General features: G+C 40.7%; 1 protein-coding gene across 1 annotated transcript in view; it reads right to left on the bottom strand.

The window, feature by feature from the left end:
- GADL1 (glutamate decarboxylase like 1) overlaps nt 1–27,238 on the bottom strand; it is a 506,342-nt gene that overhangs the window by 130,700 nt on the left and 348,404 nt on the right. The window contains exon 5 of the mRNA XM_079113990.1: nt 3,568–3,740. Within this exon, the coding sequence (XP_078970116.1) occupies nt 3,568–3,740 (173 nt within the window). The remainder of the gene's footprint in view (nt 1–3,567; nt 3,741–27,238) is intronic.

Below are 27,238 nucleotides of genomic sequence, written 5' to 3'. Positions count from 1 at the left end.
CCAGTGAGGAAGGGGGAATCCTAGGAGAATTCATTACCACCAAAACCAAGAATGAAAAATAATTTAAGGAGAAGATGGTTGCCACTGCCAAATACTGATGAGATGCCAAATGAGATAAAGACTGAGAAGTGTTCATGGGATTTATCAACAAGGAGGTGTTCTTGGCAAGAGCAGTGTGACTTAGACAGGTGGGGGCGCAGGCCAGATTGTGGCTAAGTGAGGATGTAGGAGGTGAAGAAACGGGAGGGAGGGAGTGTAGACAATCTTAAAAAGGAAGTTTCCTTTTGAGGTGGGAAGGAGAGAGACCAGGGAATAACCAGGGAGTGAGAAGCCTGGGATGTGGGAAGTTGGGGGAATTATCAAGTTGTGTGAGAAGTATGAAATTAAACTGATGGGGTAGCCATGACCAGAAGAGGGATAGCACAATGCCTGAGACAACCCACAGAAATGACTGTGGATACACTCACAGTACAGATGAGTCTCCAATGAATTTTGATGAGGGAGAACAGTAAGTCTCAAAAAGCTACTCCTGACATGATTCCATCTACATGACATCCTAGAAAAGACAAAAACTAAAGGGACAGAAAATAGACCAGTGGTTTCCAGGGGTAGGATCTGGCCAGGAGCAGTTGGTTATGGAGGGGCACGGGGAAATTGGGAGGGAGCTGAAACTGTTCTATATCTTTATCATGGTGATGGTGGCTTGACTTGTCAAAGCTCATGAAACTACACAACAAGAGGGATAAATTTTACTGAATATAAATTGTAAATCAAGTTTTTTTTTTTTTAAGTAGCTGAGAAAGAATGCTTACTAGAGAGGGTATTGAGAATAATCATCTCAACAAGTGTACCTTCAGGTCACCTTTTAATGGTGCCCTATTGAATCTCAGACAAAGGTTAAGTTAGTAGTACAAAAACTTCCCCTCACTCCCCAGCCCCTAAATGCTTTCAATCTACCTTCACATGCATTGACCTCCTGCACATATACCATACTGTGATCAATGTGTTCTTCCTTAATTGGTAACTTAGGATCACAAGCCTTCTCACCTCAACTCCCATTAGTCCCCTGTATATAAGCCCTTCTTTCCAGAAAAAAATAAAAAATAAAAAAAGCAAAAAACCTTTTGCTCCCCCCGCCCCATGCATTGAACCCAGGGGCACTCCACCACTGAGTCACATTTCCCAGCCCTTTTTACTTCTTATTTTGAGATGGGGGCTCCATAAGTTGCTAAATCTGACCTCAAATTTGTGACCCTCCTGCCTCAGCCACCAGAGTCACTGGGATTACAGGCATACACCACCACACGCAGGTGCATCTTGCACTTTTGCAGTATTCTTTGCATTGTTTGCCTTCCTGCTTTCTTTAACATACATGGAAAGAAGCATCTCCACCCTAGATTTCAAACTTTACTCTCTGCATCAAAGCGCAAAGTTCCCATTCTTCTGTGAAATCCCGAAAGTCTGCCCCAAACTCACAGCATTTATCACATTCTCGCTGGGACCTCTTTTCTCTTTTTCCAATGAAAATTTATCCTTCCAATTAGATTATGAATTCTGTTCAAAGCTGTGTCTTTATCTTATGTTTCTTTGTATCCTCCAGGGCTGAATATAATGCCTCACCAGTAGCTAACACTCAGTTAATATTTAATGACTGAATAAAGGCCAATTTAAAAACACACTTGCCAGAGGAGCAGTGGGTTCCAAAGCACACCAGGTCCAAAGGATTTCAAAAATACAGAAAAGACAAAAACTATGCAATTATAAATATATAAGTTGAATGGATAAGAAATACCATCAGCACTTTTGCCTTGAACATAACAATTCCAAGTTCACAGGTCATGTTAATCTATTCTATTAGTTTTCTCAAATGCTTGGGACCATGAATTCAAAATAAATACCACCACATTCAAAATTCTTTTAATTTGAGTTTTATTTCCTGCTAATATAATTTGGAGGGTCTCTCCCATGTGCTCATTTGTTGGTAACCCAATTCCAACACATGATCAGTGTCATAAGAGGTGATTTAGTGAGTTTTAGAGGCATATGGAGAAGTTAAGAGTGCAGACTCTAAAGTCAGACTGCCTGGAATTTAGTTCCAGCTCAGATACTCACTAGTGGGTGATCTTGGGCAAGATATTTGATCGCTATGTCCCTAACTTTCTTCCTCATCACTAAAATGGGACTGTAAATAGTACCTATCTCTTAGGGTTGTTTTTCTATTTTTATTTTAATTTTTAATTGACAAAATTGTACATATTTATGGGGTCCATGTGATATTCCAATACAAGCATACGTTGAACAATGTTCGAATCAGGAAAAGCATATTTATCTCCCCAAGAATTTATCATTTATTTGTAATGGAACCATTCAAAATCATTTCTTCTAGCTTTTTTGAATTATATTGCACATTATCTGTAGTCAGTTTATTGGGCAATAGAACACTAAGGAACTTATTTTTCTTCTAACTGTAGCTTAATACCCCTTCACCATCTTCCCCATGCCTGCCTCCCCCATCCTCTCCAGCCTCTGGCAACTGCCACTAAGGATCAAATACACAAATACACATGGGGTAGTACTTAAAACAGTACCTAACATAGAGTAAACACTCTTGAGAGTTGATGTTATTAGTAGTAGTTCTAATAACAATTTGAGCCTGTATTTCAAACCTAGAACAAGTAATTGGTATCAGCCAGGGGTCAGATGTATTAATCCATGATTTATAGTCTCAGCTCAGACAAGTTTCTGGGAAGGAATGTTAGATAAATGAAAAAGGATTTTTCACAAACTCTTCAACCTTCTGCTTGATTTTCATTAGCAATATGAAAGGTAATTACAATAAAATAGAGAGGGGTTGGGGGATTCAGCACAGGAGGAGAGTGCTTACCTAGTATTCATGAGGCCCTGGTTTCCATCCAGAGAGAGAGAGAGAGACAGAGACAGAGACAGAGACAGAGACAGAGAGACAGAGAGAAAGAAACAAAGAAACAGAAAGAAAGAAAGAAAGAAAGAAAGAAAGAAAGAAAGAAAGAAAGAAAGAAAGAAAGAAAGAAAGAAAGAAAGAAAGAAAGAGGGGGGAAGGGAAAGAAGAGATGAAGAGAGGAGAGGAGCGGAAGGGCCAGGACAGGAAAGGAAAGGAAAGAAGAGAAAACAGTGTGTTGTAGAGTGTGCAAATCATAGCAGCAGATCATTTATAATCCAGATTACTACCAAGGACAGGACGCTTCATCTCTGTGCTTCAGGGCTGTTATCTGGTTAAGCCCTGGTGTCCCAGTTGATCTCTCAACAAATAATGGCTGCCAGTCAATCAGTCAGAAGTTAGTCCTCAAAGAAAGCAGACACTGAGTGGGGATGAGGGAGGGAAATGGCCCAAACTTTGATATCTGGACATCATCCTTTGAGACAAGAGTACACAGGAAATGAAAGTCTATATTTTTCATTTCCCTTAAAGAAAGATACACAGATACAGGAAAGACCTATTTTTCCCATTTCTGCCTCAGTCTCCCAAATGACTGGGATTATAGACACACACCACTGTGCCCAGATATTCATACAAGTATATATTTTTACCTTTTCATTGATATCTGTAGCTTTCAAAACTACCTCTTCCATTATTAGCTTATAGGCCTCTTCAACAAACTTTTCTCCAGCTTTTGCATCTGTCGTAGGGCCATTCAGTACAACCCCATCCACAAGAACAATGCTCTTCATATTTGGAACCATCTCTTGTTGATCAATATCACCTAGAAGCACACAGACAAATTGTGTTTGAGAGGTAATCTATTTAGTTCGCACAATGAAACACAGGCAGGAAGAAAAAATGAACAAAGGAACATTATCACTATCCAGCTCCAAGTGGCATACCTTCTTTTAATACATTAAGGTGCCATTAGAGGCTTTGAAATCAACAATTTCTTATGGTGCCCAATGGCATGACATAGCTAAGGAAATTTCATAAAGCTCATGATATATGGGTAAGTAAATCTACCTTATCGTGTGTAGCTCCTCTGTGCTAGGCTGAGTTAGCACATGGAGTGGATGACCCCTGTTCAGTATAATTTCAGGTCTGATCAGGAAGAAAGCCATGGTATGCAACATGGCCCATGCTGAAAGGGGATAAAGTTGAAAAAATAATGTCTTCCATAATTAGAAAGATGATCTACAAAACTATCACCCTAGAAGAGAGTAGAACGCTTTCTGGCATTCCCAAACATGTACCAATGATTTCCATCAGATCCCTTCCTTAGATACATCCCTCCTCCCCCCACAATAGGGTATAAGCTGACAAGGTGGGGAGGGGAACTGAGCATTTGGAGAAGAGAAAGGGGAAAAAGAGCCCTTCAAATTTTACCTGGAATCAATATCACCTCTATTGAGTAAGTAGCCCTTTGAAATACACAGCATATTTGTTCTAACTTTCAGGATCTGGTACACTGAGTAGACATATCATACAACTGAGGTAGGAAGTTTAGGTCTACATTTCCTCAAGCAAATGAACTCGGCATTGCTGAGTCCTTGGGGGAAACTCTGTGCAGAAGTAAAGAAAATGTCACCTGGCCCTACACAGATTGTTTTCCTCAAGGAAGCAATAATGCACTTCTGCAATGGAATACCAAATTGAATTTTATAAAGTTCCATCTTGTATTTGATGTATCTGAATTACAGAAGGAACTAAGAGGGATCATCTGGTCACCTGCAAGAAAGTAAATATTGCAATCTTCAAAGGCAGAGAGAGGTATCTGCTTCCTTCCTAAAAGACTGACTTGCAAAAGCATGTTTCTCTAAACCGAAGTACCCTCTTCCTTTAGGTATATGTAGTTCTCAGTCAGTTTCTCCGTGAACTAAATGTCAACATCTGCACAGGAAGAAGGTTCTATTTCCCTTTCATGCAGTATGCTGGTCAGCATCAGGGAGCGTGGAGGAACACCAGAAAGGCAAACAGCCCATGTGATTCACGTTTGCACCCATTTTTGAACACAGGTATGGAAAGGTCTTGGCAGCACAGGCCTGTGTCTATTTATGGTACACATATTATCTTATTATTCATTCGATTTAACCGTGTGTACCCTTTTAATAAATAATTTTTAAGGGAGAAGGAGCAAGATAAACACTTTACTAATTTTAAGCCTATATTTGAATGACAATGCTTTGGCCCTCAGAGTCCCACCCTAAGCTCACAACCACCTCCTGCAGAAAGTATGAGAAGAAATGAGTGGTAGGAGGGTGTGGGAGCTTGTCTTTAATAACTTTAGACTTTTCACATGTGCAGTTTTAGAGCAGAAGGGTGGAACAGAACACGCTCAGGAAGGTACAAGAGCCAGAGAGTGACTAAAGGCTAAAAGTCAACATGGAAATCTGTATCTCAGAAGAAAGGTTACTGCTGACTCAAAATAACCTACCACAAAAATAATTCTGGCAACCTAATCCAAATCGTCAACCAATATCTATCACAAGCTCTGATTTGATCATATTCTCTTTTTCGAATCAGTATTGCTCTCCTTATAAGGTGCATTACAGAAACAGTTTTGCAGTACTTCTCAGCACTGCACCTCTCAAAGTACCTTCCACTTAAATCCACCTAAACCTGCTGATAGCCTGTCCAAAACAAAAAAACTCTCTAAATATATGCCTCTCAAATAATTCCTTTCTTACAGAAGGCTCCAACCATATTAGCGTTTATTATGCCTCAGATCATTTTCTTCTCAAAGTTTAAATGTTCTGGTAAAATTCTGCAACTTTCTAAAACCTTTCATTTTTGTTATTGACAACTACAAATGGTGCCCACAAAGGCACGAGATAAAACTGTCACGGGATGAGTCTCCAATTTGGGAAAGACTGAACTGCAGCAAAGGCTCAATCTCACATCCTCTCACTAAGGAGGAACCATCCAGAACTCCAGCAATGAATTTCGGTCTCACCCTTCACTTTCACTTATCTCTCACTTGAAAGGAAGCATTTGACAGGGTTTAGGGGCAAATGTGAAAGCACTAGAACTGAGATTGAAAATGGAAATGTTCTGTATCCAAAGGTACTTTCCCCTCAAAAATTTTTTTTTTCTTTTTGTTTTTTTTTTTTTAGGTCTTAAAAATAAAATAGGAAAGAGGGCAATTATTCTGGGAACCCTGGTTATGTCAGTAGGCAGTGCTATTATTAAGCACACAGAAAACGTTAGACTTTTTTAACCTCATTAGTAGGATGTCAGGCCTTTATTGCCCAGGGAATAGCAGCAGCTCCAGTTCTTACCTCTCTCAGCCTGTCCATCTCTCTCTCTCCTTCTCTCTCTCTCTCTCTCTCCCTCCGTCACACACACACACACACACACACACACAAATTGACTCTGTCTCTCCCTCTTTCTCTCTCACATACACACACAAGATAAAATTCAAAAAAATGTCAAACACCCACTTCCCACCAGAATAGCAGTGAAATTTAAACCATCACTGTCTTCACATCCATCAATTAAAGATATCCCTAAAATTCATACCATTAGGAGAAAAAAACAATGAAAAGACTATGAAGAGGTGGGTCTGGATTATCTGTTTTCTCCATAGCTATGCTTTATTCTATTGCCAGATGTGCCTGTTTCCCTTTCATTTGTCCAGTTTGGAAAACACCTCTGGAGACCAAAGGCCAAGCTGGGTCCTCTGAGTGTGCACATGCAGAGCTCTCTTTATAACAGCTAGGGTTTATGGTGGTATTTGTCAAGTCTTTCAACTGGAAGGATCTTCCATGAAGAATGTATCCAGAGGCTGCCTACTTCTTCTGCCACCTTAATCCAAACCATCATCCAATGCTCAGATCACTGCAGTAGGCTGCCAGCTAACCCTGAGTCCCCATCTACTCTCTGCATGACCTGTGAACTGTTCTTAATATAACAGCCCCTATGTCCCTGTGAGAAAATAGGTGATGTCAAATGATGGCTCCTCTACTCAAACCATTCACAACTTCTCATCTCATCAAACTAAATTCCAATATCCTCATAAAGACCCCCACAACCCATATGAGCCCATTCCCCCATTATCTCTTCAGCTTCAGACCTCTTCTTATCCTATGTCTTCTAAGCTTACCCAGCTCTTTCATCTTTGGTCTCTTCACTATTACTTAATTCTATTCTTAACCATCAGTTTCTGGGGAAGCCTTCTTTGACAATACTATATGATGCTATAACCCCTTCTCTCTACTACCTTCTCAGTCTACCTTGACTCCACAGCAGGGACCACCCTGTGACACGTGATATCTGTATGAATTAACATATCTTTTTAAACCTCTGTCTCTCCAGAAGAAGTAAAGCTTGATGCAAACATGAGCTTGAGTCTGCTAGTTTCACCATTGTTTCTGCAGCACCCAGAACATTCCTGGCAGTTTGAGGGGGTTTGATAAGTACTGGCTAACCATTAAACAAAAGACACTTGCTCTAGTTCCTTCAAACAACCAGTGACAACATCCTCTGAGTTGCCACTGCAGATCATCTGTATGCCTTTCTGATTTGCCTGCCCAGGGAGGAGCCTGGACCTAACCAAGCAGGAGACACCATTGACTGGGATGCAGTAGACACAGAACAGAACTGATGGGCTTGAGAAGAGATAGGTTGGGGGCTGAAAGAACTTGGCAATAGAGTCAGGAGGCACACTGGAGTCCATGGTCTCTGGATTAGTAAAGGAGATCATGCAGAAAAGACTCTCACTTTCCTCTCCTTTCCCTTCTTCTCTCTCTCAGCTCATGCTTCTTCTTTGCTCTCTCTCTCTCTCTCTCTTTTCCTTTGGTGGTCATTTGACTTCTGAAAGTCAATCCATCCACCAGAGTCTCCACCCAGGAATCACACTCCCCTCTGAAAGCCAGTCAATCCCTAAACATTCCCACTCTAGCATTTCCGCCAACATCTCAAGTCCATCCCTTCCCAAACTGTACATAAACTCAGCGTTTGCTTTGTTCAGAGGATGCACAACTCTCTCTTACTTAGAAACATTAAATCCAATCTCCAATATTGTTTCAAACATTTAAAAGTGGCAAAGAATTAGATGAATGAATACAGATAAAGCCTTCAAACAACACATAGTGGGCACTCAATAAACTCAAGTTAGCTATCTCATAATATGAGCCATCTCAAGAAACGTTAGCTAACTGTAGTAGGCCACCATAATACTTGTTAAGTACAGAAACGCATAAAAGGATTTGCATGTGGTGGAAAGCTATGACAGGATAAAGGGAGGTCTGCTTAGAATGATCACATTGCTAGTGCCATGAACTCTACACCAAGTGACTGTTGAGTTGTCTTCTGTGGAAGGGGATGATGAGGGGTCAGAGTGGCCCCTGTGAGCAGAGTAGGACTCCTTCACAGTATTCAGGACACAAAAGGGCTGCCAAGTAGTTCAGCCCACACTGGGTAGGCAGCTGTCCACACAGCTCGCCCTGTCACTTTCTACTGTGGTTATCTGTGCTGAGGTCTCCATTCTTGTTCCAGATTGTAAACTCCCACAGGGAAGATATCCACGTCTCCTGTTGTCAGAGTTCAGTAAACTGGCTTTCAACAACTCTGAGGGCTGACTGACCAACAGTATAGTTGTCTTAGAGGTCGCATCATCTGAATCTTTTCAGACAACCCCCCCAAATTCCCTTCCACAACCCAATAATCTAAACATTAAGAGAGCTAAAGTTCCAATCTCACTCAGTCACTCCCAAGCTCTCTGATCCTGGGCTAACAGGATCTCTCTATGCCTGTTTCCTAATTTATACAATGGGAGACTATCCAAGAAAAGTACTGCATTAGGTTCTAGAAGTTACTAGAAGAAGTAGTAAGGACTCAGATTCCTGGATTCAGTTCTAGGTGGGGCACTCTAAATTATACCAATAATACTAAAATTAACTAATATTCAGGTGGCTTTGGGAATCAACACTTTTAGAAGGAACTTATCACCTTAAGGGTCCCTTCAAACTCTTACCTCTTCAGTTGTCTGGGTTCTCTCTCATCCTTTAATGATTATGTATTCATTTCAACAAACATCTATCAATCACCTACCATGTGCCAAGTATTACATAAGGGGACATAGACTGGAGCCTCCACTTGAGTAGCCCAAAGTCTCACTGGGAAATGAAGTACTGAAAAATTATAAGATATGTATATGGTAGTTTTTTAATGTGCCAGGCCCTGTTCTAAAAAGTCTTATGGATTTGACAAATTTAATTGTAACAAAAACTTCAGTTAGTTACTCAGTTTTATAGAGGAAGAAACTAAGGGATGGCAGGTTTTACTGGGTGTAACTGATTTGTCCAAGGTCATAGAACCAGTTTGTAGTGACACTGAGGAGGTAAACAGGGTACTTCAGTTCTGTGAAGGAGCAGTAGGTTCTGCTTTACGGGCATCTACAATTCACAAGGCAATGTTAGGGAGTAACTGGCAACAGCAAGAGAAATTAGACTCAGTTCCTGTCCTCGATGACTGAGAGTTCGGAGGATTAATAACTGCAGTTGAAGTTTGTAAGTGTCAAGTGCTATGAGAAAGACAACAAGAAAACGTTTTACATGTAAATAATGTAGACATCTGGGGCTAAGGGCTGGGCTTAGAGGAAATGTTGAGGTGTCAGGGAGGACCTCTGAATGAGGCAACTTGTCTTCTTCTGGAATATCTGTGGTAATAAATAGTAATAATTTTGAAATCCCACCACTTCTTAAGCCAGTGACTCCCACTGACAGCCGGAATGGTTCACAAAGCTGCTTCGGAGACAGACTTCAAATATGCATTTGTATCATTTGTACAGGACTTTACAGTAAATGAAATGACAAAACAAGTCTAACTTCTCTTCAGCAGGACTCTAACCCAAATATGTGAAACTTCTATCAGTTCTCGTCTAAATTTTTCATTTTTACGGTTAAGACTGTTCCAGTTTTTTTCTCAGTAGTTTGTGATAGCCCATGATCCTTACTGTGAGCCAGTTTGCTTTTATCTTATAAAATACTGTATAGCACAAAGCTCCAGGTGGAGCCTTATCAACCCTAAATAGATGAACTCATGTTTCCTGTCCTTTGGTTACCATGATTCTGTCAATAAGCTTCCATTAGCACCCTGGTGGATTCCAAAGCTAAAACTTTGAAACTAGGCAAATGCAAATCCTGGTCCAAATTCTAAATCTGCTGCTGTGAACTTACCCATAATATTTAACTTCCATGAAATCCATATTTCTATTCTGGCAAATAGGGGAAATTGCCAGGCTATTACCTTGAGTCATTGAAGGGGTCAAAATGTGCTAATTCACGCAAGGCACTTAGGAAAGTGCCAGAAACAGTGTAAAAGAACTCAATAAATGGTAATGATGAAGGCGACGAAGTCCATATGGACTCTCTTTTGGCATGCACATTACACTGTTGGCTCAGGTAGAGGTTATAATTAACAGCCTTAGGTTTTTATCAGAACATCTGCCAAAAAGAGCAAAGTATCCCATCCAAGACTTTTTAATTGTTAAGAACAAATTAACAGTAGAAAAATAATGTTTGCTTCCAAAGGACAGAAAAGGAAAAACAATGGATCCAAAATGAATCCAAGCAACCGGGTTCTGAAGGCTAAGGAACCCTTCAGAAAATTCATGCAAAGATATTGGAGACCAATAAAAGCCTGAGGGTTGGGACCTAGAGAGTCAGTAAACCAGACCAGGAAAGACTGAGAAGCAAAGTCTGGGGAAAAGTTAGGGAGATATTAATAAACAAGTTACCAGGAACCTACTATGTGTCAAGCACTTAGTCAGGTGCGTGGGGATAGGAAAGTAAACCATACAGCGTTTCTGTTCCCAGATTGCCAAAAGTCTTGAACAAGACTATTTAGGAAACTGAGGCAAAGGAAAATCAAAGTTTAAAAAAAAATTGAAGATATATCCTTCTGTCCTTCTGTTCAGAAGTTTTCTAAGTCAGGAGCTCCTCCTCAGCTCAAAAGAGTAGTGCCTCATTTCACTGACGTAGCCAGTGCAGACTTATACATTGCTTGCATGTCTTTTAAAAGGCACATCACCTTTAAGCCATTTTTTCTAAAAAATAAACATGCCAATGAGGGTAACTGCGGTAAACCTACAAGGAAGAAGACTATAGGAAACAAAAATTAAGAAGTAATAATAACACAGGGAAGTTACCACCGAGGCTCTGAAGATTTTTGCAATGGCAACTTAGCTTCTCAATCTAGCCCTGTGATTGGGGAGGATCAGAAGTAGGCGCAGGGGCTGAACAGCTTTCAGAGTGCAACTGCAGATAAGAAGTCAAAGAAGAAAATGACCTAACAATGATACAACTTTAGTTATCTGAGAGGGGTGCCTAAATGCAAAAGGGGGAAAAGGACTGAAAAAGAAAAGAGAAAAAAAAAAATCATTCCTTTAGTCCCATTTTGGGATTGAATTCTTAGCTGAAATCCACAGAAAAGAGATACATTTTTAATTTACATTTTCATGAAATATTGATTGAATTCCTACTATGTGCAATATCTTGTGGCAGGTACTATGGGAAACTCATATATGAATCAGACATACAGATGGTGACCTCAAAATCCAATAGGAATTAGATATGTTCGTGAATGCTTGGAATCCTACCATAGAAGAATAAAGTACGATCCTTGAGGTCAGACAAAACATGCACAGAAATTTCAGAGAAGGGTATTGCTTCTGAATGTGAGAAGCAGAAAGTTCCAGGTCAGGTGGCATCTGAGATGGCTCTTCATTCAGTCACTCACAAATACTTATTTACTGTCTGGTATGCACAGAACACTGTGGTGCACCTATGACTGAGGAATGAACAAGAAGACAGGTCAATTTACATTCAGACGGGGTGGATGTGAGATGCAGGTAATAAAAATGCAAACTGATGAATCATTAGGATAATTGTAACTCTGATAAATGCTTTGAAGGAAATTGCCTGACTTGATAAAATAAGGACAGGGAGCTATTTCAGATATGTTTAGGAAGAATTTCTGCAGATGAAATATTTGAATTAAGACATGAAAAAGGAGGAGCCCAGACATGAAAAGAAATGGAAAGAGAGTGGTCTGGGAAGAAGGAGCAGACAATGCAAATAATCAATAAATTGATTAAGAAATAGAAAAAGATCAGCATGGCTCAAGTGCAAAGACAAGGGGAAGGAAGAAATAAAATGAGATTTGCAAAAACAGACTGGGAGCAGGCCAGGTAAGGATGTATTTTACTATAAAAGACGGGCAGTCACTTGAGAGTTTTAGACAGAGGGCTAGCATGAGCTAGTTTACCTTATAGAACATTACTATGGGGGTCATATAGAGAACGGACTGTCAGAAGATAGATGTGGAAATAGGGAAATTGCTTAGAAGGCTACTGCAGATGTCCAGGCAAGAGATAATGGTGACTTTGGTCTGGAAATCAGCAGTGGAGATGGGAGTGAGGTGATATAATTGGGGGGACATTTTGGTGGTAAAGCTGAAAGGACTTGCTGAGGAACTGATGTGGGGGTCAAGGAAATAAAAGAATCTAAGGTCATTATCAGGATGGGGGTCCGAGTGTGGATAGATGGTGAATGGTGATACCCTATATTGATATGGGGCAATGCTGGGAAAAAGAGCAAGTTAGGCAAGAGTGGTGTTTGGGAGATCAACGATTTTTGACTGATTCACATGAATTGGTGATAACAGGGTGGAAACAAAGGTCATGGCAAGGACATTCAAGACATAAAAGGACATCTGTGACATAAAAAGCAATGTGAGCCAGGCCTCGTGGCACACACCTGTAATCCCAGGGGCTTGGGAGCCTGAGGCAGGTGGATTTCAAGTTCAAAGTCAGCCTCAGCAACTTGGTGAGACTCTGTCTCAAAAGAAAAAAAAATAAAAAAGGGGCTGGGGATGTGACTTAGAGGTTAAGTGCCCCTGAGTTCAGTCCCTGGTACCAAGAAAAATAAAAACAAAGTGAACTACAGTAGAAAAGAAAGTGCGTACACGTGTGAGGCCAGAAAGCTCGAGGACTTGTGTTTGTACAAGGACCAGTGTCTGTCAAGGAAAGAAGGGACCAATCTTACAGAGAGTGTGGAGGCCCTGGGGAGTCTGATGATCAGGCAAGAGGAAGCCCCTTAGAACTTCTGATGGGATGAGAAGAGTGCTTTAGAAAGATGAAGTGGGTACCAGTGTGGAGTTCAGATGGGAAATCAAGAATTGGAGGCAGAGAGATGCAATGACAACAATCCAGACCAGGGAGAGAGAGGACATGAACTAAGTAGTAAACAGGAGAGAAGGTTTTTATTTAATTTGTACTTTCCCCTACAAGAACATATTGGAAATGAGCTCAACTACTGCTCATGAAGAGGATAGCTTTTCTGTGCTCTACTATGTCTATGTTCTAAAATAATATTTGAGTGAAACAGTGAACAGAATAAGACAGGGAAAGAAATCATTTTGTGTATCAACTCCTCTCTTGCAGAACCCAGATAACTGTATAACATTTCTGTGGTGTGTACCCATCACCCAGGGTTTTATTTTATGAGATCCTGCTATGTTAGCATCAGAGACACCCTGTCAGATGATTCAGATCCTACTGTAACATCAAGTCACCTCCTTCAACAAAAGAGCCAGGTCCATAAAAACCACTGGCTCCTTAGAAGGCCGTCTCTTGAACAACCAGAAAAATAGTTCCCTGTTGGTGGCCAATGAGTGCTTGGTGAGCCGTAAACCCTATTTACTTTTTTTTAATTTCAAAAATGTTTTCCTTTCACTGGGCACCAGGCCAGCCATTAGATACCCTTCTGATATTTCCAGGGGAGGTTTTCTGAGACATCTTTCCCTATTGCTTGATCAAAGAGGACTTGACAATCTATACACGATGCTGTTGCACATCTGAGCTTGTCATATGATTGACAGATTTCTAAACCACTCCTTGCCCACCTTGAAATCTCATGGGCTTCTCTGATGAATAACATTTCTCTTGGAAGGCCTTTAATGCAGTGGGCTCCATGAGAAAACTGGGCTAAGCTTACCCACTAGGTAATGTCCTCCCCCTCCTTTGGTCCTGGCTATGGATGATAAGCTTTGCTCTGACTCAGTGGTACCTACTGCACTGTGGTACAGGACCTTTCTGGGGATGTGTACTCACTTGGCCTTTCTGCTCTTCATCCTCAGTACCTTTTCCCTGCGAGTCACAGCTCCTGCCAGCATTTTCCTTCTCTGCCATCTCTGCTGGCTGTCCTCACTTATTCCTCATCTTACTTCTTGACTACAGATACTTGTGAAACACCAGATTTGATTCATGGCTTCATTTGGTTTTCTTAGGTGTAAGGTTGGGTGGAGTGAACATTAGTTTTGAGTTTGCTTGTTTACTTGGAGATACTCTCGGCCTAGTTAGCATTCGAACTGAATCCATCCATACCCCAGGAGCCTGTCTCTGTAACACTGTCCGTTGAGTAAAGAAAGAATCCTTAGGTTGGTACCCCTAAATTCCAAGTGTCCCATATCTCCAGAGTTGCTTTGGTTCCTGCATTTCCCAAGATCTCATTAACCACCTTTCTCCAATTCTATGTGCTTTTCCAGATCCTCCCAATAAACTCTCCCTCTTAGAGAGCAAGAGTCATTCTACAGTCTGTGAAACTAGAGAACCATGACTAATACTCTGAGTAACTTGGACTCTGTAGCCATTTACAACTAAGGAAAATTAAAACCATCTTGGCGCTTAACTAATCAAGTCTTGGGACAATGCGAGTTCTTCATCTTTTTTTATTGTTCTCCAGAATTTCAAGGTCACTCAGTTACTATTACAAAATAAGCATGGTGGGGTTTTTTGTTGTTGTTGTTGTTTTTGTTTTAACATTCCATATGTACAGTTCTGGATGCCTGAAGTCAGTGAGTGTAGAGCTGTCTTCATGAAAAGGGTCCAGGCCGATGCTGCCAAACAGAAATACAATGCAAGCCACAGATTCAAGCCTTGTGGGTAATATTATATTTCTAGCAGATATTTTAATTGTAGTTTAGCATAAAGAAAGCAAAAATGTAACTGCACTCACAAAATAACAGTGAACATTTTATGGTTACTTACAATGGACTAGGTACTAAGCTAGCACTTCATCTGGCTCACTCATTTCTTCCCTGTCACAATCTTTTGATGAAAGCATCTTTATTAACTCCACTCTCCAGATAAGGAAGCTGAGCCAGAAAGATGAAGAGAATTATCCAAATCACACAGCTAAGCAGTGATAGAACCAGAATTCAAAGCCAGATAGCCTGAGTCTGGATACCTTGTTAAATAATTATCACATTCTGCTTTTGTTTCCCAAAATAGGCAAACTGAAGATATTGCTTCCCGTGTCTCGTCAACCACGCTAAACTATTTGGACACATATTTTGTACTCTTAAAGCAATAAGCAATTATCTGGGAAGTATGTATTAAATTGCAACGTGCTGCAATTTAATATCTAGTTTTAAAACCAATTTGCTCAAGTGTTGACTTCAGGATTTTAAATGTATTCCATTTAACCAGCAATTTAAGTGAAAATTTAAATAAATGCTATAAATGGGTGCCTAATTTGCATGATCTGTTGATTAACTCTAATGTGGGTCTCATCTGTGCCTAGGGTTCTAACTCCTGACTGGGGCTTTGGCAAATCACTTTCTAGTCAAGAAGCGGGCAGTTACTCTCACTTCTTCTGCACCTCAGCACTCATGCTGGGACAGTCCCATGTGACCATCCTTAGATGCAGAAAACTCACCAAAACTCCTTCGTGGAGTTACTAAATATGGTTGTAATAAACACTGAGAAGCTGCTTAGAATAGCAATAAGACCTCTCCAAGGGGTATCTTTAAATATAAAGTGGTCTAAACTGCCTTCCAAGAAGAGAGGACTCTGCCACTGGCAGGGCTAATGCACTGCTGAATAGTGAGAACACAGGTGAGGCCAGAGCTGGATTGCTCAGTGAAGTTGAGAAGAAAACGAGGATGCCACCAACATCTTCCCTCTCATTTTTACATCACACAGAATCTACCTCCTCAGCATAAAATTCGAGCATGTCTTTTTTTTAAATCACTATTTATTTCATTTTTACAGACTGCATTTTGATTCACGGTACACAAATGGGGTACAACTTTTCAGTTCTATGATTGTGCATGATGTAGATTCACACCATTCGTGTAATCATACATGTACCTAGGGTAACCACGTCTGTCTCAGTCCACTATCTTTCCTACCCCCTGCCCCTGCCCCCTCTCATTTCCCTCTACGTAATCTGAAGTTCCTCCATTCTTCTTTCACCCCCCCACCCCCCAACCCCCACTATGTATCATCATCGAATCTTTTAAAACTCTGAAGTTGCCTGAGAGTCACCACAGTGATGATGGATGGCATTTCTCCAGTGACAAACGTAGGAAGGCTGGGGGAGGCCCACATGTCTCTGGACCACCCTGATTTTGAGAGGTGAAGCACCACAGAGCAGCCCATAGCAGATGGCCACCACACTGGCATGGGTTACCCCTCTCCACTGAGACCCATGGAAGCAGGAGTTTGGATCCATCTAGAATATGTCCCAAGGAGAGTTTGATCAATTATGTGTAGGAACTTGGGACTTGAGAGCTTTACAAGCTCATATAGATTATTTAGCAAATGTTCTCCCTTTGAATTTGTGGGAACAGGGTTGTTGATGCTCATGGAACTCCTGCACCAGGTCTACTGCATCCACTAAGGATGGTCCACAATCCCTACCTCAACAGCATCTTGAACTATTTCATGTAATCATATCCAGCATTTATTTAGGGCTATGAATCAGATTTCTGGCAAGCCTCTTATAAATAGCCACATACTTATCCAATAGAACAACCCTGTGAAGACACAAACAACTACGACTTACTTGGATTAAGCAGGAAAATAAATTATTGACAGGGCATATCAGTTACTTCTAGTTGGATTTAAAAAAATGGCTCCCAAATTTAGTAGCTTAAAGCCAAAATAACGTGTTCATTCTTGGATGTTGGCTGGGGGATTCTGCTGATCTTTCCCAGGCTTGCTCACATCACTATATTCAAATTGCTCACTGACTCAGAGCAGAGCTCAGTGGGGAAGACTGAGGTGGCTGGGCCTCTCTCTCTCCATGTGGGCTTTAATTATCAAATAGATTAGACTGCTCTTGCTCACAAAATTGAAGACAGCGAAGGCAAAAGTTACAGAGACTCTTGAGGTTTCAGATTAGATATCACACAACCTCACTCCTGCTGTATGCTACTGTATGCTACTGGTTAAAGCAAGTCACAAAAACAACTGGATTCAAGGATACAGGAAAACAGCTGGCCTCCTGCTGACTGACTGCATTGTCCCACTGCCCAGAGGTGTGCTTGCTGGGAAGGAGGACATTTTAAGCCATGTTTGCAATCTGTCACTCCAGCCTCCAACTACAAATTAGCCATTTTCTTCTCATTCACAAACTATACCCATTTCCATCCCAGATATCTGAAACTCTTATCCCACTATAGAATTAGGCTTGAAGTTCAGGATTTCAGTTCTGAATCAGTCTGTAGGCAAACGGGGCTGCTCAGCTGCAGCTGATCTTGATCCAGCAACCCACAAACTAAGAACACAACATCACACACAAGGTACAATAGTGATCTAGGTCATGGCAGCACCACAGAACTCCCGTGAAAGAACAGGAGGCACAGGGCAATCACCGGTCCATCACACTTCTGAAATCCAGCAGGGTATGCATGTGCATGCTCAAGAGGGTCACGTTCTGCCCTCGGTGGTGGTTTCCTAATCCATTTTTCTGCTGGGCTCTTGGCTCTGCATTCTGGCAGAGGTGTGGTAGGATCCAGCCTCTCCAACAATCTCGAAGGTCAAATGCAGTGATGGGTACACACTGGCATGCCAGTATGCTAAGGCCAGTCCTTCCTCTCTTCTCCCTTCATCTCCATGCTTGGGCATTGAGCCACAGACAGTTCAGCTACACGAAGGAAACAGCTTTCTTTCTCCAGCCCCTTTCACAGTCACGGTTTGTCAATCAGACATGTCTGGATTCCCAAATTCCCCGATAAGATACAACTTGGCTGCCCTTGCCAGTTCTTCTGACAGGCTGATTAGTGACTTTTTTCTGATTTCCAATTCCCCATATAGACTTTCTTTGTTAGATCTTACTATGTTTGTCTAAGGTCCAATTCCTATAATAAATTTCTTATTCCTTAATTCTCTTTACTTGAATATTTTATTGTATTTAATCTTCACAACAGCTGTACAAGTTACATACACTGGAAGACACTGAGACTCAGAGAAATTAGGTAACTTGCCTAAGGACACACAGCTAATAAAGACTAACGGTATCCTTTTCTTGTTTCTATGTTGCAAAGACTTTCATTGTGGATAATTTAACTGCAACAACCCTTTCACATCTGGTTTACAGGGCTGGGGCTACATATCAAGCAAGGGCAGAACATTTCCTAGTACACATGAGACTTTGGCTTCAATCCCTTGCACCAAAAACAAAAATAAAAATAACAACAACAACAACAAACAAAAGCCCTGGCTTATAATAGTTCTGAATGTTGAACACTCTCAGGAGCTGGAACTGGTCTGAGGTGGTTTCAGCACACCTCTGAACAAGGAGCTAAGAAAACAACAGCTCATCACTAACATAATGCAGCAATCGTTATCAGAGACATGGTGGGGTGCCTGGTCAGCTGACTCATCCATGTGCCCATGTGGGAGCTAGCCAGCTTCCTGGAGCTGCCATCTTTCTATCTTTGCCTGCGGTCTTTCTATTTTGATCAGAAGCTGCTCTTCCTTCTCACATGGCAAATCTGAAGCTCAGCATCCCTTGAACAATCAGTGATAGAAATGAATGCATAAAAGAGCAGTTACTTGTCCTTCAGGTGGGCCATCTCTGATGTGTGTGCTCTTCCCTAACACTCAGGTTGACTCAGAGATCAAGCCTCAGTTACCTTCAGTGACAATTTACTTCATCAGGCACTCTCTCTTGGGATCACTTTACCAAGTTAAGTATTTATACTCAAATCCTTGATTCAGAGTCTGCTTCTGCAAACTCTGACAACAGTTTCCACGTTTTGAATGCCAGTAAACCAGATAGATGCAGTTTTAGGTACATCTATGTTTTGTCATGATTTTTTATTCTTTTTTTTTTTTTTTTTTGGCAGTACTAGGGATTGAAGCCAGGACTGTTCTACCTCTGAGCCACATTGCTAGCACTATCTTTTTAAATTTTATTTTGAGACAGGGTCTCCCTAAATTGCCAAACCTGGCCTTGAACTTGTGGTCCTCCTGCCTCAGCCTCCTGAGGAGGTGGGATTACTGGTGTGCACTGCTCCCCCCGTTCCCCAGCTTGCAAGAATCCTTATGACACCCGTGGAGGCAAGTATCATACCTAGCTCTACAAATTTGGAAATGAGGATCAGAGAGATTTATTAATTCTATGGAGATCACAGAGCTGGCAAAATAAATAAGAGAGCTAATATTCAAACACTGACTGATTTTGTTGTCTCTTCTTCTTCCACTAAACTATGCAGCCTCTTGCACCTGGGAGAGTGGACTAACACAGGCGAAACAATAAAAGAACAATTAACTGCTAAGCTGACATATGGTATTGGAATTTTCTAGGCAAAACTGTCATCACAGTTACATTCCACAATTACTTTCTAAAATTCTCTTTTGTTGTGCCATCAACCTGAAAAATAAGGACACTGACTAATATTACAAAATCCAATTGTTCATAGATTTTCCTTCTTCTCTTTCTCTATTTCTTACAAATTAGCTGGACTGATGGCATAATAGAATATACCATGATGAAAATGCATAGAGGGAAATATGTTGCTCGGGTGTATTTCTTTGGCCCGTGTAGCATTGAAGGAACACATATATCATAAAATACCAACTAAGTCTCTATTGATTTTATAAGTCAATACAAAGTATTAGGAGATCAAACAACCCAGCATCCAGAGCACTGAATTGGGAATAGTCTTATCAGCTAACAACTTCAAACAAAGGGAGTGATGCACAATACATTTAATGGGCCAAAACTGGAGTGTGGAAATTAAAAGCTGTGGCTAAATCACCAAAAAGCGATGCTAATATTTAACAATGGTCGGCTAACATCAAGTAATTTAGATTGCTGCTCTGAAATATCTAGGATTAAGGAGCTCCTGAATGCTGAAATTCTTAGCCGTGCTAAGAAGTCTCAGATGCTGGTGGAAACAAACATAAGTTCCAACTCTGATTTAATCAGCATCTTGCAGGGTTGGTTTCTTACTTTTAATTAGCTGCCTTAAAAATAACAAATGTTCTGGAATCTGGGGTGGGAGAGTCTTCGCCCTGACTCTGGCCCTCAGTAGTTCTGTGACTGAAAGTGCTTGAACTTCCCTGATTGATGCTCTCAGTTAAATGATGCTCCACAGGATGCCTTGCCACTCTCTCAAGAATCCTATGGCTAATGACCATTTCTCAATTAAATTATTATTCATATTATTAATGCATATCACATTCTATCACTTCTAAAAGCGGTCTTCATCAGTGTTCTGCAGAACCACAAGTTTCTGAAAAACCAGGACCTTCATGGGGGTGGCTCAGGGCAGGAAGGGGAGGAAGTGAGGGAGGAGATGAGCAGGTGGTCTTCAGGCTCATGAATCTTACTTCATGAGCTGTGGAAATGCTGCTTTGTCGCTAGTGTTTCTATATTATGATGTTTAAATAAAGAGTTTGCAGACAGGAATGAATACATGAACCCCTGGTCTAAAATAACAATATGACTGATAGGCATTTGTCACCCATCTTCTGTTCCTCTTAAAAAAAATGGAGAACTGATCTACTAAACTCACTTACCATGGGCCCTCCAAAGCAGATCCAAGACTAGCTTTGCACATATTTCTCTTTGACACCTGTATTCTCCAAAGACAGTACCAGGGCACTGGCTGCGGGAGTTGACTGAATTTATTTTAAGGCTATTTGTGGTACCATTACTTTTATGACACTAAGGTACACAGAGAAGATATCCTATCTTTGTTTTGATCTCTCTATTTAATCTTGCCTTCCTCATGAGTTCCCATTGCCGGAGACACAGCAATGTGGTAACACATTTACTTTATTGAGTCCAATCTGGTTAAAACTGGATCAGATATAATAAATTAAATGGTCCTTTAAAGCAATGGTCTGCTCTTTGGTGTGAAAATGTTTCATATCTCAGATTTCCACCCCTCTCTTTCCTATTACTCTTCTTGACAGCTTCTAGGTACACAAGGAGAAAAGCATGTCTCACTCAAGTGCAAGGGGAAGGAAGAGAGGTGGAGCCCCTGGATGCACAGCAATGGCCCCTTCATCTCTGGACAATCTCACTTCTACATCATTGCTCCTTCCCCACTTGGCAGTCATGGCTGAGCACATTTGTGATCTCTTTTCTCTCACTTTGGTCAGAGGTTGGTGGGACTCCCTGGCTGAGGTGTCCTTACCTTGGCTCTTGGTAATGGGGTAGACCTCTCTGGGCTCATCCTCATCAGAGGAAGACCCCTGGGAGAATCAAGGGTACTTCTTCTGAGACAAGAGGACCTTTCTGAATCACTATGTGAGGCACTTGAACAGAGTTCTCTCTTTCTCTCTCTCTCTCACTCCATCCAACTTCAGTGAGCCACCATCTTGGCATTGACCAGGCTGTAAGGGGGCCTCCTCCAAGAGGGGCTGGCAACAATCTCTGTTGTTGCTTTCCATGCTTCCATAAATCTATCATTCACCATAACCACTGCCTTCTCACCCTTCCCTTGACCCCAGCATAATGGGACGTGGAGAAGGTGTGCTATATTCACTTGCCTCTCTTGCCTCAGGTTTCCTCTTCCCATTATCATCTTGTGCCAGAAATGGAATTTTTTTGTGTGTGTGGACTTCTCCTATGTTAAATATTCCTTTAAGAGGACCTTAGCCTCATGGATAACCACGAAAGATGCACCAAAGTATCTTCTCTGCCCCATGGACCAGACCCCATGATTTTCTCTACCAGGCCTAATAGTTGAAAGGGAAAATGAAAGAGTTTAGAAGTGCTCTCTCAAGGCAATAGCCTGGCTTATAAAACTATCACTTTGTTTTGAAACTCCTATTTTGACTGTTGGGATCTAAACAGCCAATTGTCTTCCTCTTTGCATTCTACCTGAAAATATCATAATCTCTTCCAGGCAGTGAGCTGCTTGCAGAGGGGAGCAGGTACTCATAAAGGCAGCAGAAGAAAAGCACAGTACCATGTTTTGAAATCATCATGTCCATGGATTATGGTACGAGCTCGGCAACACTACAAATACATTATGAACTGAACTATAAACTCAAATATGTAATATGTGTCAATGTAAACAATATCTCAGTGAAGCTCCTTAAAAGTCATCTAAGGTGGAAAAAGGAGTGAAACACAGTTACCCACCGGCCGGAAAGCTGTACTACTATTCTCAGTAGTGCCGCTCATGGGAGCAGCAGAATAGAGAAAGCGAGGGACAGGAACTGTCCTCTCCCCAAGGTCAGAGATCAGTCACATTTCCAGTGAGGTTCAGTAAGTTGAAAGCTGTAATTTTCCTTCAAGCTGGGACTTATCTGGCAACTCTGGTTACATGTGTATCTTCACTCACAAAATGTTATCAGTTTCTTCAGATCCTGAATGTGAACTGTAATTACGCACACATTTACATAAAATTTTTTTTTTTCATTTTCATATACTTTGTATGGAAGTTTCTTATCTAGCAAAATCAAATATCTGGGACACACAAAAGAATACAGGAGAATGCAAAAACAATATGACAATGTCAATGGAACAGACGCACGTTAACTCCTCTTGTGGGAGTCTCTTCACGTCCAACACAGAGGCAGCCTATCCCACCTGGGGCACAATCCTATCCTCTTGTGGGTTCAAACTGCAGAAGATGAGCTGATAACCAAGCTTGTTAAAAGTTAATACATTACAAGAGGTGTAGCTAGTGATGCTCAAAGATGCTACTATGACAATGAGAAGAAAGTATAGTTGACACAGTAGACTATGTGGAAGGAGATGGTAACAGTATACAAGAAGATACATGAACCATGAATGGCAATCTAAGGGACAAACAACTGGACACCTCTCAATCCTCTAGAAGCATTACAATATCAATGCTCACAATGACAATGCCAAGATGCACCCACAAAAGTTAAATTTGTTCAGGGAGTGCTATGGTCTGAATGTTTATTGCTTCTAAAACTCAAGTGGAAATTTAATTGCCATTGTGATGGTATTTGGTGGTGGGATATTTAACAGTTACCTAGCCAACAGGTCCCCCTCCTTATGTGTGGGATTGCTGATGCTATAAAAGGGCAAGTTCAGGACCCCTTTCCTCTCTTTTGCCCTTCTGCTTTCGGTCTTGGGATTATGCATCAAGAAGACCCTCCCCAGATGCCAGCCCACTGAGGTTGGACTTCCTAGACTCCAGAACTGTCAGTCAATGCATTTCTGGACATTATAAATTACCTAGTCTTTTATAGTAGCACAAAACAGACTCAGATAGGGTTGCAAGGAAGTTTCTAAATTATTTTATAAATTTTCTTATCCTTAAAACTTTTGTTTATTGGTTTGTTTTTTAAATTGAGCATTTTGTTGTTAGGGTAAAGCATGCATAACATAAAATTTGCCATCTTAGCCATTTTTAAGTGAATAGCTCAATAATGTCAAGTATATGCATATTGTTGTAAATCAGTTCTCCAGAACTTTTTCTTTTTGAAAACTAGAACTTTTTATTAAACAATTCCTTTTCCTCCCTGTCCCCAGCCCCTGGAAGCCACCATTCTCCTTTCTGTTTCTACAAATTTGGCTACTTTGGATACCTCATGTAAGTGAAAAAATATTATTTATCTTTTTGTGACTGGCTTATTTCACTTAGAATAATGTCTTCAAGGTTTATACATGTTGTCGCACATGATAGTATTTTCTTTCCTTCCAAAGGAACTAAGAATAATATCCCATTGTGTGCATATGCTACATTCTGTTTAGCCATGGGTCCATCGGTGGAAATATGGGTTGCTTTTACCTCTTGACTCTTGTGAATAGAGCTGCTATGAACAAGGGTATGTAAATAGCTCTTCAGCACTATAGATTAGTTCTTTTGGATAAATACCCAGAGGCAGAATTGCTGGAGGTAATTCTACTATTAATTTTTACCACTGTTTTTCCACAGCAGTTGTACCCATTTATAAGACAATCAAAAGTTCACAGGTATTCCAATTTTCCCACGCCCTCACCAACATTTGTAACTTTTTCTTAAACAACAGTCAGGTTATGAGCACAAAGGTTTTATTTCATTGTTTGACTTATATTATTTAATGATTAGTGATGCTGCATGTCTTTGCCTATACTTACTGGCCATTTGTATATTTTTGAAGAAATGTTTATTCAAGTTATGTAATTTTTGTTGTTGAGTTGTGGGAGTCTTTTACATATTCTGAACATTAACTCCTTGTCAGATATATGGTTTGCAATTTTCTTCCATTCCATAAGTTGTCTTTTCATTCTGTTGATTGTGTCCTGTGATGCACAGTATTTTTAGTTCGATGTGATTGAATTTGTCTACTTTGCTTTTGTTACCTGAGCTTTTGTTGTCCTATCCAAGAAGTCATTGCCAAGTCCTATGCCATAAAGCTTTTCCCATTTTAGGCGTTTTATAGTTTGGCCTTTTTCATCTAGGTCTTTAATCTGTTTTGAGTTAATTTTTATATTTGGTGTAAAGTAGGAGTCCAACTTTTCTTTCTCATTTCAATATCCAGTTTCCCAAACCCATTTATTGAAGAGCCTGTTCTTTCCCCATTGACTGGTCTTGTTGACCTCATCAAATAACGTCTGTCCAAACATGTGAGGGTTCATTTCTGGGCTCTCTAATCTGTTCCTTTCATTAGGTCTGTCTATACGCCAACACCACTGTTTCAATTATTTTGTCCTTGTATTATGTTTTCAAGTCAGAAAGTGTTTGTCAGCTTTTCCTCACTACAATAAATACATGAGAAAAACAATGTAAAAGCAGGAAAGATTTGGTTAGCCCCTTATTTCAACGCTTTTGGTTCACTGTCAGCTAGTTCCATTAATTTGGGGCTAAGGCAAAGCATCAAGGTGGAAGGGCATGGCACAGAAGAACAGAGAAAGGAAGGGACCAAGGATAAGATACAGTCCCAAAGGCAACCCCCCATGCACTCACTCCCTCTAACCAGGATCCACAGCCCAGGGTCCACCACCTTCCAGTGATCATTCAGCTATGAATCCCTCAAAGGATTAATCCACTGATGAGGTCAGAGCCCTCATGATCCATTCACTTGCCAAGAAATCACCTGTGAATATTGCTGCAATGGGGACCAGCCTTCAACACATGAGCCTCTGGGAGAACATTCTAGAACACAGAAGTGTGAGTACTCCAACTTTGTTTTTTGTTTTGGATTTTATTTTGTTGTTTTGTTTTGTTTTCAAAACTATTTTGGCTATTCAGGGTCCGCCAAAATTCCATATAAATTTCAGGAGTAATTTTTAAAAATTCTACCCAAAAAACATCATTGGCATTTTAATAGGAATTATGTTTAATATGCAGACTGCTTTGGGAAGTATAACCATTTTAACAACATTGTCTTCCAATTCATGAATACAGGATGTCTTTCCAATTATTTGTGTCCTTAATTTATTTTAGCAATACTTTGTAGTCTTCAGTGCTCAATTCTTCCATCTTCTTGATCAGATCTATTCCTAAGTATTCTTTTTGATACTACAGTAAGTCATGACATTTTAAACATAAAAGTGTAAGTGCTTGACTTTTAAGGAAATTAGCAATGAGACAGACAGTTGTGGATTGGACTGCTGAAATCCCACAGGAATTAGTTCAATTTATTATGAATAGCCTATTTGTTCACCCAACTCCAAATACATCCATGTCTCAGTCTACACAATCTTCCATTCCACAGTCAGTGGGAAACCATAATTGAACCAAAAAGATGCATTCCATGTTATCCTCTTCAGTCTGATTACCAAGACTTGCTGGGTATCACACAGCTTGAAGTACCTTAGCCACAGTAGTCACAGACCAGACAATTTTAAGTAAACTACAGAAACCATATCTGGGGATTTGGTAGAAGCTCAGCTGGAATAGAGGAATGCCTGCCCTGTGACAGTCCTGTTGCATGAGAACTTTGCAATATTATTCATAAAATGAGCATCAGGCAAAGACCTACATTAGAGAGTCAGAGATTCATTTCCTGAGCAAGTCTGCAGCACCTGTTGAAGGAATGGTCCTTAAAACAGTGGTGGCACAAGCAGACCAACTACAAATCCCTAAACCCACTGAAGAGGAAATCTGTCCCTATGTAGGCTCAGGGACACACCTACCTCAATCACCCAACTTGACCAATAGGAAACAAAATCTATCTCTCACAGTATATTTTTCAATTGCCTTCTCCACCTGAGTTACTTCAGTTCTGAGCTGGAAGAATCTGAAAAACCATTGCTCCTTTTCAATTACTCTATTAAGAATGATAGAAGTCAAAGGTTTTCCTACCTCATTATACAGTGTGTTTGTTATTTGGTTTGGAGGATTTACTTAAACTAAGCCACATTTAAAAACATACTCCCCACAGAGTGCCATGCTTATTTATCCATGCAATTCAAGGTAATAAATATTTATTGAAAGAGGAATGTAGGACATACTTTTCTTCCATGTGCCAGGTATTTTTACATAAGCTCTCCCCATGAATCCTCACAAAAAACATGAAGTAAGTAATGTTGTCTCTTACAGTCTCATTGTATTGGTGAGTGAACAGATCTCACTATTATTCACAAATTGAGCCTTAGTCTACCTGAAATCAACTCAAAGCCTGGATTTACTGCCCTAAAAGCAGCCCAATGTTTGTCCAACAGCAGGTATTAGATCCCCCACAATTGTTTAAGATGGCAGACTAGAAGGAAGCTGCCATTCCTTGTTGCTCCGTAACTCGAGTTTCAAGCAGAAGATATCTGTTTCTCCATGAGGCAGATTTTACTGCTTATAGATCCCCTGCTATTTACCCCATTTGTCTACTGTGAGCACCTACAGTCTGCCAGCATATCGACTGCTTTTTGAGTGCAGATTACTCACTGACTGGCACCTATCATCTGCCATTTGCCTGCCTCTTGACTGCCAATCACCTGCCTTTCACCTACCCATCACCCATCACCTGAGGTCTACCTGCTGATTATCTGCAAGTAGCCAGCAGACTAACTGGAGACTGCCAGTGGAGCACCAGTTGCCTGCTGTTGCCTGAAAGTCCACTGTCACAGT

Source organism: Sciurus vulgaris, assembly GCF_902686455.1.
Source record: "Sciurus vulgaris genome assembly, chromosome: 16".
NCBI lineage: Eukaryota > Metazoa > Chordata > Mammalia > Rodentia > Sciuridae > Sciurus > Sciurus vulgaris.
Note: the sequence above shows the minus strand (reverse complement) of the source record. Positions and strands in the feature narration are given on the sequence as shown.